We start from the raw sequence: 12,642 nt of genomic DNA, 5'->3' as shown, positions 1-12,642 counted from the left end.
CTGTGCAGAAAACCCACCAAGCAAGGTCCCTTCCATGCAGCAGTCCCTCTGTGGTTTTTTAGAATTTTAATGAAAAAACCTGGTGCTTGTGTCTGTGTGTTTATCCCTGAGCCATCCTGTGCTGAGGACAGTGGGACCTTGCTGCTTTGCCATCCCTGTCCCCAGGTGCCACCCTACCAGGCCAGATGGATTGCAGCTGCAGAGCAAAGCTGGCCACTTGGTGCCCTTCCTCAGTGTCCAGGTGCCACAACAGGGCAGCCATCCTTCCCTGCATGTTTGGCATAGGAGAAGCACTTCAGTGGCAGCAGTGGACCATGCTGGTGTGGCAGGAGTTGTACTGGTTGGTCTGTGTCCCCAGGTGTGTGGCACAGAGCTTTGCTGTGCACTGGGCATGGCACACAGATGGATCTGGTTATGTGTGGGCAAATCACCTTGGTGTGTAGGATCCTGGTGTGCTCCAGGAGAGCTTTTAGGGCTCAGCTCTGCACTCCTCTGCTCTTCTCTCCTTAAAGTTGCTCCTTTCTCCTTTCCCTTGCAGCCAACCACCCTCCCCCAGGGCACCATCAACATGAACCAGTGCACGGACGTGGTGGACGGGGAGGGCAGGACAGGGCAGAAGTTCTCCCTGTGCATCCTGACCCCGGAGAAGGAGCATTTCATCCGAGCTGAGAACAAGGAGATCATCAGTGGGTGAGTGATGATCAGAGCTGGGGCTCAGCCACTCCCAGGCTCTTCCATTAGCCAGGAGGAAGAGGAAGGTGGGTAGGACCTATGGCTGTGCATACCCAGACTGATCCTGGGTGCTGGGGTAACCCCACAGTGCTTTTAGGGACCCCATCCCATCCCATTTTAGTCACCAAGCCCACTGGCACATGTCCCATAATTCTGGGGCTGGCATGTCTGACCCTGAGTACCATCCACTCTCTGGTCTTCATCCATCCATCCATCCATCCATCCATCCATCCATCCATCCATCCATCCATCCTCATCCTCCATCCCCTGGGCAGATGTGGAATCCTGGGGTGGATGCTCCCCACCTCCCTGGTCCCAGGGAATCATCTCACCTCCAAGGATGGTTAAAATGTCACAGGAATGCAGTGGCTCAGTGACACTGAAGATTAGACCATTAAAACGAGCAAATCAGGGTAAAATTCCCAACTCCAGGTGTTGAGTGGTGACCTAGAAACATCCTCTTCCATCACTCACACACTCACATGCCAGCTGGGGTTGAAGCTGGTGCTGGTGAAGGTGCAGAGCCCTGGAGAGCCGAGCTGCCAGCACACAGTGACAGAGTGGGGCTGTGCTGCTGCTCACCTGAGAGCCTTTCCCACATGGAGTGCCTGGAGCGCAGTGCCTCCCTCTCAAAATCTGACATTTGAAACTCCAGCAGGAAGGTGAAGGGATGAACACTTGCTCTTTCCCACTGTTCCCAGGGCACAGCGTCTCCTGCCTCCCCCAGCCCTGGCAGCAGCAGAGTCAGCACTTTCTGCTGAGATTTCTATTTCCGAGCCTTATCTTCGGTCGAGACTCCCCTCATTCTGTAAATACCTGTTGAAATAGACATCTTTCTACCAAGAATTTGTGATTTTGACCAGATGAGTGTTTTCATGCATTGAAATTTCCCTGCCTACTGAGACAAGAGAGCGCAGGTGAGCCTTGGGTTGACAAACCTGTCCCCGCAGCCCCATTCACAGCGATGTGCTGCAGTGGCTGTGGAGCTGGGATGCAGAGCCATGTGGGAATCACAGCCCAGGGGAGTGAGCTCCTCTCCTCCCTGCAGGAGCACTGACTGCCCCAAACCATGGCCAGCCCCATGGCCTGCTCTCTCCACCCTCTCCCCACGCTCTGGTTCCCAGCTCAGCCTTTGTTGCTGGTCCTGCCTGCCGTGGGAGGGAGAGGCATTGCGGAGTGAGGTGGGGCTGATTTATTGCTCATCAGCCCAGCAATGGGTTTTGAAGCAGTGCTTTTGCTCCTGACTGCAGGCATTAATCATCCCCCAGCAGTCCCACTCTGGGGCTGAGCCAGGCTGGTTTTGTTTGCAGTTGCAGCACGACAGGAAGATTTCCCTGGCTGGGGGAGAATTGGTTTCACGTTCATTCTGTGCTTCTGGCGTTCATTGCTTCACCAAACCCCACTTGATGTTGTCATCTCCGAACACTTTACAGCAGCAGTGTGCAAAGCAGGGGGAGAAGGAAAGGGGAGCAGGGACATTTGGGGTGGGAATGTTTCCCAGTGGTGCAGGGATCCCTGTGGAGCTCTCAGAGATGCGGGGGCAGGTTGTCAGGCCACGGTGGGAGGACACAGGACTTCTCAATGCCGAGTTCATGCTGCTCTTCCTTGGACAAAAGCGCTCTGTCTGCAGTGTGCGGGTGTTGGCATGGCTCAAGGGGACGGTCCTGCTGGAGGCTCTGTCCCTCTCCACTGTCTTTCAGGATCCTTGAATCCCTGCCCCATGTCAGCCTTGGCTGTGGCCTCACTTTTGTATAGAGCCAAAGCGCCCTGGGGTCATCCCTCTTCTCCTGCCTTATTTATCCCCCAGGAGCTGGTTGGGATGCTTTCTGGGTATTGTTCAGCAAGCTGACCCTGACCAGGTCAGCATCAGTCCTGTCCCTGTGGCACACACCTCACCTTCTGCTTCTCTGCCTGCAGGTGGCTGGAGATGCTGATTGTCTATCCCAGGACAAACAAGCAGAATCAGAAGAAGAAGAGGAAAGTAGAGCCCCCAACTCCCCAGGTAACCCAGGGACACACACACACACACACTGTCACCCAGTCCCTTGCCTCACTCTCAGGGCTGTGGCCTTGCTCTGGTCCTGGGGTAGATCCCCCCAAGCCATCAGGATCACCAGCCCTCTGATGCTGCCTGTGTGAGAGTTGGGGCAAGCCAGGACAGCAGATTGGTGTGAATTAATTCCTGGTCATCACTTCCAGGCTCACACACTCCTGCTTTCCTGGCTGCTTTGGGGCCACGTTCTGCCCCCTGTGTGCTGCTCTGTGGTGCCACCCCTGCACACAATCCTGGGAGTGGCCACAAAGCCACATGGTCCCCAAGGGGGACCAGGGAGAGGTGCTGTTCATGGGCCTTTTCCTCAGAAACAGGATGAAATTCCATCGGGTTCCAGTTACTCCCTTAGAGATGACCCCAGAGATAATGGGAATGAAAGGAAAATACGACAGGCCAGGGCCAGGCTGGGAGCTCCGGGGGCCGGAGCTGGGCTCTCCAGGGACCCGCCAGCGGCTTCGTGCTCACTTTGACTATAAATGGTAAAAAGTGGGGCCAGCTCTGACTCACTCGTTCCTGCCTGGCTCCCACGTGGCTGGAATGGGGGACAGTCCCACAGATGGGGAACGTGACCCCAGGGCCACCCTCGTCCCTCGCCGGGGCTGAGAACAGCCGTGTCCCTGAGGCCGCCTGACCTCTGCCTGTGTGTCCCACCACAGGGAGGGCTCCTCCAGCCTTGCTGGGGACCAAAACCAGCATCAGGGCTCCCCTGAGCCTTGGTTTTCATGTCCTCTTTGATGAGGTTCCAAGGATGGCCCTGGTGCAAACTGGGCCATGGATGGGTTTTGTGCAGTGTTTGTTTGAATAAGTTTTCATCACTCCACTGGATAAAGACGTTCTGGGCAATGGGAAAAATGTTAGTGGGGGGATGATCCTTTTTTCAGCACCAAGCTGTAAGTCTGAGCCACCCCCTGCCAAGGTCTGGGGTCCTCACAGCCTGAACAACCCCGTAAGTGCTGGCTCTGGTGATGCTCTAGGGAAAATGCCTCCTCCCTTCACATTCTGAGTTGTCAATCCTCAATCCCTAAGAAATGGACTGTTGCATTTGGGGCACCCCAGGGAGTGGATGCAGCAGGGCAGGGATGCTCACCCTGGCCAGGGTGCAGCACTAAACCCAGGCTGGCTTCAGCAGGGGGACGGGGTGGAGACGACAAGAGGCGCAGAGCCAGAAAAACATCATTCTGGGTTACATTTCATCACCATGGCAACTTCTTGGAAACCGTACAGGATCTGAGCTCCTGAGCACCAAATAAGGGAAGTGGCTGTGGGAAGGATGGCGGCTCCCCGTGGGCACATGGGCTCCCCAGGTGCTTGGGGATGGGGACCTGGGACCCTGGTGGCACACTGCCCTCTTGTCTTGGCACAGACCACCCTGTTTTGAGTGCTACCCTCCTTGCACTCTCTCCATCCCATGGCTTCCATCCCCATGGTGCTGGAAAAAGGCTCAAATTCACTTTGCAAAACCAACCTCCGTGTGGGAGCTGCTGCTGATGGATGCTGTGCTGTGTCAGGAGCAACCTGCAAAGGCAGAAGCAGCATCTTTCCTCTGTCTCCCACATCCTGCTGATGCAGGTGGCTGGTCCAGGGAAGGAAAGAGGATGCTGAGGAGAAAATCAGCCCTGAATTCTGCTCTGTGAAATGGCCTCTCCTGAAGTTGGCTGCTGTTCAGCTTGCTCTCCATGTGCTGGTGGAGAAAGCTTGCATTCTTCCTAAAGATGGCCACACACTAATCAGGCAGTAGATCATGTCTTAGAGCTGCTTAGGGAGGGGTGGGCACCTTTGTGATATAAAAAAATAATTTTATATTCTTGCTTTTTCTCACTCTCCATAGCTTTTGGTTGTGTGTGGTACAGCAGATCTTGGTTACAACTGGATGCTCTTGGAGCATCAAGGTCATTTTCAACTCCCCATCATTTTGCATCATCCCTCTGCAAAATCACCAGGGTGGGAGCAATGCACAGAATACCACTCCTGCTGCAGATTTTTGGACAGGGAGTTTCAGGTGTTTTCACTTTGCTTTGCAAGCAGGTTGCAGTTTTAGGGGGAAAAGGGCAGGATTCTCTTGCAGCTTTAGCTGTGCTCCAGCATTGGGAGAGACTGGAATGCCTGTGCCTGCCTGCTGCCCATGGGAACCTGAGGCAGGGTTTGGGGCTGAAATGTGGGATTTGAGGCTCTGCCCTGGGTTTGCACAAGGGTGTGGCAGGCTCAGGTAAGCAGAGCGTGCCCAGACACACCTCATGCAACCAGAGGCTGGTTTTGCTGATTTTGGTGCATTCTGTCTCTTAGAGTTGTTCATACTCCTGAGCAGGAGAGAGTTAATGTCTCTGTTCCCTCACAGACTTCTTTTTGGCCCACATCTCTTCCTAATTAAATACATATCTACAAATAATTACGTGGGGGTGTGTGTAAGAGATATATAAAGATATATATCCTGAGCTGGTGATTAGCTTTGGGCTTGGATCAATGAAGGAGAGTGTAAGGGACCTTGGAGATTGGCCTGATCCCCTGCCTGAGCAGGATGCCCCTGAACTCTGGATCGTTTACCTCCAGCACTGCATTCCTTTGGTGTGAAATTTCCCAAGGGGATTTTTTTTCAAATTGAGGTCATTTGCTGCTTGTCATGGCTGTATGTGGAGCCAGGACACACTCCCTGGGAGATCCCTGGTGGCTCTGGCACAGCCCTGCAAATGCCAATGGAGGTGCAGGGCTAAGACCCACCTGATGTGGGAAGAGGGGATGGAAAGGATGCTCTTTGCAGCTCTTGTTCCCAGCTTTCAGTTGTCTGTTTGTGCACTCCTGTGTTCCCCCCTGCTCCATGGAAAGGGAACAAGCAGCTGGAAAACTTCCCACAATCCAAAGGGGAGTTAATTGTCACTGATTTATGGGTGGCTTTAAGAAAAATAATCTGTGAATGCAGAAGTTTAATATGACAACAGCAAAACATCTGCTAATGAACAAAGCCAAGGAAGGAGTTGGGAAAGCTGCTGCCTCTTCTGGGTCACATTCTGAACCTGGGCTGGCCGGGCTGTGGCCACCAAAGGGGCATCATCCATCATCTGATGGGCTCCAGAGCTCCTTGTTAGCAGAGAAGCACTGAACATGATGGGGAGTGTTTTGAAAGCTGTAAACAGTGACACATGCCACTGTCCCATCCCTGTCCTGCTGTGACATGTCATGGGCAGCACCCAAGCTATGTGGAGCTCACACCTTGGGGCCAAGCTCTTGGGGATCCTGAGTGTGGAGCTGGGGCAAACTCTCTAACTCCCGTGTCAACTGTTTTTTTTAGGAGCCTGGTCCTGCTAAGATGGCTGTGACCAGCAGCAACATTCCCAGCGCTGAGAAGGTTCCTGCCACCAAGTCCACGCTCTGGCAGGAAGAAATGAGGGGCAAAGACCAAGCAGATGGGGGCAGTGGCATTGGTCCAGCCCAGAGCCCCATGCAAGGCCAGGCTGGGGCTGCCAGCTCCATGAAGGACCCTGTGCTGGACAGCAAGGAAGGTGAGAGATGGGGGTGGATGAGGTGTCCATTGCCTTGCACCATGGAACTGTGCTTAAACCAGACTGGCAAGGACAGAGATGGAAATGGATGCAGAGCTGTGACTACAGCTACCCATTTCTTGGTTTGAAAGTTCAGATCTTTCACCTGTACAAACCTAGCCAAGGGTTGGATCTGCATCCCCAGTTCCCTGCAGACTATCCCACCATGTCCATGGGCGTGAGGGCTGCTCAGGGTGGAAAAGCCAAGGGTGCAGGAGGTAGCACTATGTGGGGCTGGTACCCAGACCAACTTTGCTCTCACATCTGCCCCTGTCCTGGGTGGAATCAGGGTGTTTCTTTCTTAAAAGCAGAACTTGGACTCGAAACCAAGCGTGGTGACTTCTCTGTCCCTTAGAGGAGAGCTCCATGAACGGGGACCGGATAGACTGCGGGCGGAAGACGCGTGTCGAGAGCGGGTACTTCTCCTTGGAGAAGACCAAACAAGACTCGAAGCTGGAAGAGCAGCAACTGCCACCCCCACCAAGCCCACCCAGCCCCAGCACCCCGAACAACAGGTACAGTTATCCCAAATCGCCCTCACAGGAGCATGCCCAGCCCTTTCCTTCCCCAGGTATCCGATCAGGCGACCGAATGATTCACAGCTTCTCTCTGAACTCCTTGGACTCGAAGAGCAGTTGCCCCATGCACAAGGACTCCAACAGCAGAGATGTGGGAAGGGGAGCTGAGAAATCGGGGCAGCCCCTTTCTTTTAAAGCCAGCCGGCAGTACACCACCCTGGCCGACGTTCCCAAGGCCATTAGGATCAGTAATCGTGAGGCCTTCCAGGTGGAGAGGAAGCGGCTAGAGCGGAGAACCCGCGCTCGTAGCCCTGGCAGAGAAGAAGTGGCCCGGCTCTTTGGGAATGAGAGAAGGTAAGGGATGAGTGGCTCATCTCCTTGCATGCTTTCAGCAGCACTGAGGTTGCGTTCCCAGCGCAGCCCGGATGGAGCGGGTGGAATTTGCTGGGTAGAGCTTCTTTGTTTTTCAGTGCTCCTGGGTTTAAGGGTGCTCATCCTTGCTGAGCAGGTGGTGGGATGTCTTTAATAGTGGTAGTGGGCAGGTGTCACCCTGCCTGGCTGCTCTGGGGATATAGAATGATTTGGGTTGGAAGGGACCTTAAAGTTCATCCAGTTCCATCCTCTGCCATGGGCAGGGACATCTTCCACTATCCCAGGTTGCTCCAAGCCCCATCCAACCTGGCCTTGGACACTTCCAGAGATGGGGCAGCCAGAGCTTCACTGGGCCACCTGTGCCAGTGCCTCCCACCCTCACAGGGAAGAATTTCTTGCTAGTATTTAATGTAAAGCTGCCCTGGTGTTGGGTGGTGTTGGATGCCCACCCTGGTGGCACACGCTGGCAGCCAGCACCAATAATTAGGTTAGCTCTCCTCGTGGCGTTAGTGCCAGGTGCCTTACGCAACTGCCTAATGAGCTGAGAGAGGTTTCAAAATGTCACAGCATTAATCTGGGAGGGGAGGGAGAGGTGGGTGCAGTGCCAAGGCAGGGCTCAGCAGGCTGCAAAACAGCTTAGTGTGGAGGAGGATGGGGAGGGCGAATGCAGCGCACGCCGGGTGCCCTCTGGGCGAGGCCGAGGATGGGCTCCACTCGCCCTGAGAGAGTCACATTTGTGCAGTGAGGGCAGTGGAGCAAACTGGGAGACAGGCCCTGGGCAAGAGGGCTGCCTGCCAGTCTGATTTTCCTGCCCTGCTTCTCCTCCGGGCATGTTCTCTCTCGCACAGTTGCAGTAGGAGCTTCTCCTCTGCTCCTTCCCAGCCCCTAAAGGATTGTTTTCCAGACTGGCTGGGAGAGCTGGGAGCAGCTCTGGGATGTGCAGCACAGCCTTGTGCTGGTGCCATCAGTCGGCAGGAGGATCCCAAACCTGGCCCAGAGTGTGTGCAGGGAGTGCTGGACTGGGTATAAATGAGGAAAGCTTGGGTTTGGCTTTGTCTGCCTTGGGAATTGGCTTTTCCCCAGGATGGAGGAGTAGGATACCACCTTGGCTGTCCTGGCCAGGGACAGGGCTGACAAAAGGCCAGTGTCTCTGGTTATCAGGCTGAGTTGGTGCTGCCTGTGACATTATGTCCCTGCTGCCTTTGCTTGCACAGGATGCCCTGGCCAGTGCCTGTCCCCAGCCTGACAGAGCAGGGCATTCCTCCAGTGCCAGCAGTCCCTTGCCCTGGGTGTCCTGCAGCACTGGGATCATCCTGCATGGAACTGGGGAGCAGAATTATAACAGATAACAGGGCCTGGGAGAGGACATTGCTGCCAGAGTCTGTCCTTTTTTAATGTCAGCCCCACTCACTGCCTGCTGGTGGGTGCCTTTTCCCAGGGAAACTCTGTTTTTCCCAGCCTGCCTGTTAACAGTATTTTTGCTTTATCAGTATTGGCAGCAATTCCCCTGCATCAGTCCAGGGCTTTTATCAGAGCAGAAGGGGTGCAGGGAGAGGAGCAGGAGCTGCACCAGGCACTGGGGTCTTGCTGCCCACAGGGCTGAACCTGGTCCAGCTTTTGGGAGGGGGGTGATGGCAGAGAGAAAGGGGAGGGGTCCCCACCTGCCAGAGGGTTTGGCTGTGGATCACAGCCCTCGGTGCTGGAGGAATGTGCCATGAGCAGGGATGGCTCAGTGGGTGTTCAGGGATGGGCACGTTTGTTTTCTCCTCTGGTAACCTGGGAATTGCCATGCAGGTGGTGTGGGTGGAGAGGCCCTGTGTCCTGGAGCTGGGACAGCCATGTTGGAGCTCAGTGGACTCAACAGGGCACACAGACACTGTCCAGTGTTGCACCAGAGAATTAACATTCCCCAGCACCCTGCTCAGCTTGACTTGGCTGCTTTTTAACTCGAGTTTACTTAGTCTCTGTGTCCCTCTCATTTTTCTCCTCTGAGCTCAGACTGTGCTGTTTGAGGCTGGGCAGATACAATAACTGATTTCCATGCTGTGGGGTTGGCTTTTCCCCCTGGTTTAACACCATTTGTAATAATCCTTCTCAGTAACCCACTAACATGTCTGGGCACACTTGTCCCATGCCAACCCCACAGGCACCAGCCAGGCATTGTGCAGATCTGCCTTTCAGTGCAGCCAAATGAACTCACTCAGATTCTGTTGGTATTTTCAGCTCTTCCTCCCTTTTTTTTTGGTGTGTAAATCAGTGCAAATGTCAGAGCTGTGGATGGAAAATAATTATTTCAGGTACCCACTGTTGCATCCTGAGTGCCACACCTGCAGGCTTTGCTCCAGATAAAAACATTTGTCAAGGCTTGTCATCCTGCTTCCTTATCACAAGAAATATTACGTGATTTAAGGCCAGGAATTTTCTGTGCTGACCATTTATACCTGACTCTGCCTCCATGCAGACACCTGAGCTTGCAACCATTCAGAATCAGAAAACAGGAGATAATCTCCACGATTTTGGCAGAGCAGCAGAGTGCGAGTTCCCTCTGCTGGCACGTGGCAGGACAGGGCTGCAGCACCCACCAGGATGTCACACTGGGCTGGGGGACAGGGATTGAGGCCAGAGAGGTGGAGCCATCTCCAGTCTCCCCTCTCAGACCCATCCCTAGGGGAGAAGGGCAGGGGCAGCTCTTTGGAAACCCCATGGATGAATCTGGAGGTGCTGCACACAAAAATCACAGCTGAAAAGAGCTGCAGGGATGTCCTTAGACAGCAGTCCCCATATCCCAGAGGGACTCTGCAGCTGCAGGGATAAATTCCTGCACATCTCAGGATTTCTGTTTGACAAACTTGGGGTGTTGTGCACAATTCCAGGGGTGCAGCCTGTAAAACCACAGCTTTCCCAGTTCACCTGATGTTCTTCTCACACTGGCAAGAGTTCACTGTGGTGTCAGTCACATCTGCTGTAGGAATGTGGTCAGGGGCTGAGGTGTATTTCTAGCATCAATTAATAGCAGAATTGCCTGAAATTGCTTAAATGACCTTTCTCACTCAAATTCCTTCTCTGGAGTTTCTTGAGGTGTAAAGCTCTGCTCTGAATTCTGCTTCTCCCTATACAGTGGAGCTCCTGCTCTCCCAAATACAGTTTTTTTATCTTGTAAAACTATCCTCATCATTCTGGTGGACCTCTTGGGAAATGCCTCTTCCTTTTCCTGACACTCTCTATTTTTCTTCATGCTAAATAATGAATGAATCCAATAAAAATAAAGGTCTTTCTTCCAATCAAAGAAAATCACTTTAATGACAGCTCCTCCTGGTCTTTTGAGCTTTCCTTCCCACTGCACACCCCCTCCACTAACAGCTGAGATCTGCAGCCTGGGTTTAGTGGCCTGGAAAAGATTAACAGCCTGCATGGCCAAGGCATTCCTTGGGATGAGCTTTTGTAGTTGAAAAGCACTAAATGGCACTGCAGCTTTTAAAAAGCTTCTTCATACCTGTCCCAGCCTTGTTTTGTCCACCCAGAGCTGCTGTGCAGAGGGAGCAGCTCAATCCAACAAGTGGGGAGGGGAGGAGAGCCCTTCCTTCCCCATCCCTCCAGGATCTCTGTCAGTAACCTCTCTGAAATGTTGATCTAATGGGAAAAAAAATAAAAATCTTTCCTGTAATCTGGATGATATTAACCCTTGGGGCTGTGATTTGGTTGCAGTGATTTATTTTTCTCCTCCTTTTTTTCAATGATGAATGACTGGAATGATTTTGATTTTGTTTTGTATGTAGATGCAGATATATATAATTTCCTCTTCTGTTCATTCATTTTCCAGCCTTGTTTTCTTCCAGGTCTTGTTGCTCTCCACCTTCTCCTGCTGTGTTGCTGTGTGACGTGTCCACCTTTACTTCGCCTGCTTCGCTACCATCTCATCTCAATCTCAAGCCGTAGAACAACCTGGTGGTGCAGCCCCTTTCATGAGAAATCAACCTGCTTTTGATTTTGTTTTTATGGTTTTTTTTTTTTTTGGTTGGGTTTTTGTTCTTTTTTTTTTCCTCTTGATTTGTTTTTCTTCAGACCTTCACCTAATAGGGCACAGACAATGTTAATTCATGGACTTTTTCCTCCCTTCCGAACTGAGACTCAGAGAAGGCTGGGCCAGTATAAAAAGGGTTGAAAGAATGTGACTCCAAAACAGTTCCCTGTGTTTTGACTGTGTGTCAGTGAACACAGAACATGGATTTATGCTCCACAGCCTGGCCTATGTCAGGCTTCTCATGAGCAGAGCATCCCAGGGAAATCGGGAGCTCTGCTCGAGCCTGGGATTGCAAACTGGGAGGCAGCAGGGGCTGAACAGATGTCCCCTAAAACCATCAAAGATCTTTAAATTTACAAAGCAACGTCTTCCCCACCAATTTTGTCCCTTCCTCTTTGGTTGTGTCCTGGCAGCCTGGCTCTGAGCAGCAGTGGGGGGCCCCAGCCCCCAATGGGATGGGATGTGCTCAGACTGGTTGTCTCATTTACAGAATTTGGTGCAAATATTGGTTGAAAACTGAACATCTCATGGTATTTGAACCCTTAACCTGCTGTTCCTCTTTGTGGAAAGTGTTAAAAATGTTTTTATTTTGGATAACTTGTTATCCCTCGTGTGGTTGCCATTGTGATTTTCATGCACATCAGAGGCTCACACAGAGCAAGCAGCTCCAAGTTTAGATGTGGCACATGTGGGTCCAAATTTTGTGTCAAGAAGCCACTCAGAGAGAGTTTTTTGGGGAGCTTTGAAATGGAACTTTAAGCCTCACAGCTTGAAGCACAGCTGCCATGTGCTGGTGGTGGGTTATTGCTTTATATTCCCAGTTTGTGATTGAAGACCTGAGGCTGATACTTTCCTGCAAACTTAGACACGAGCAGGTTCTTTGGAAATTCCTCTCCTGTGGGTCAGCAAGCAGCTTTTCATGCTGAAACAGCACTTCTGATTCCGCCTGTTTGCTTTCCTTAAGAGAATCCCGTTTGGGTTTGGTCCAGGGTTGGCTCCTGCTCCATCCACATTTCTTCATAGTTCTCCATCCTCAGAGACACAAGTGCCATGGGCCACCAAGCCAGTGTTTGAGAGCCCAGGGCATGCCCCCTGATGTCCAGACTGGATTTTCAGCCCAATTAAGAGGAGGGAAAGGCCCCAGGTTCTGCAGGGAGTGCCCTTCCATGGTACAGAGTGCTCCTCATCTCCTCAGGCCCTTTCAGCAGATGCATCCATCCTGTGAGCCAGAGCCGTGGACACCCCTTGCTCCATGCAATCCTGTGGTTGTTCCCCATGTGGGGTTCAGTTTTCAGAGGGTTCCTGTTGCAGTGAACACACTAGGGGACCCAGAGCCACCCATTACCTCTGCTTGGTGTGACATGTCAGGGGTCTGGGGTGCAATTGAGAACCCCAGTGCTAGATAGCAGAGGC

The 12,642-nt window shown here is 52.6% G+C and overlaps 1 protein-coding gene across 8 annotated transcripts in view; it reads left to right on the top strand.

Annotated features, from left to right (window-relative positions):
* Positions 1-12,642, top strand: part of MPRIP (myosin phosphatase Rho interacting protein) — a 72,498-nt gene that overhangs the window by 29,819 nt on the left and 30,037 nt on the right. For 4 of the 8 annotated variants that reach the window (XM_059484790.1, XM_059484785.1, XM_059484787.1 and 1 more), the window contains exons 4-7: positions 539-690; positions 2,650-2,734; positions 6,069-6,279; positions 6,674-7,190. In XM_059484790.1, the coding sequence (XP_059340773.1) occupies positions 539-690; positions 2,650-2,734; positions 6,069-6,279; positions 6,674-7,190 (965 nt within the window). The remainder of the gene's footprint in view (positions 1-538; positions 691-2,649; positions 2,735-6,068; positions 6,280-6,673; positions 7,191-12,642) is intronic. The other 4 variants (XM_059484792.1, XM_059484793.1, XM_059484791.1 and 1 more) reach the window with 2 other exon arrangements.

Source organism: Ammospiza nelsoni, chromosome 17, assembly GCF_027579445.1.
Source record: "Ammospiza nelsoni isolate bAmmNel1 chromosome 17, bAmmNel1.pri, whole genome shotgun sequence".
Lineage (NCBI taxonomy): Eukaryota > Metazoa > Chordata > Aves > Passeriformes > Passerellidae > Ammospiza > Ammospiza nelsoni.
This window is presented reverse-complemented; position numbering and strand designations above follow the sequence as displayed.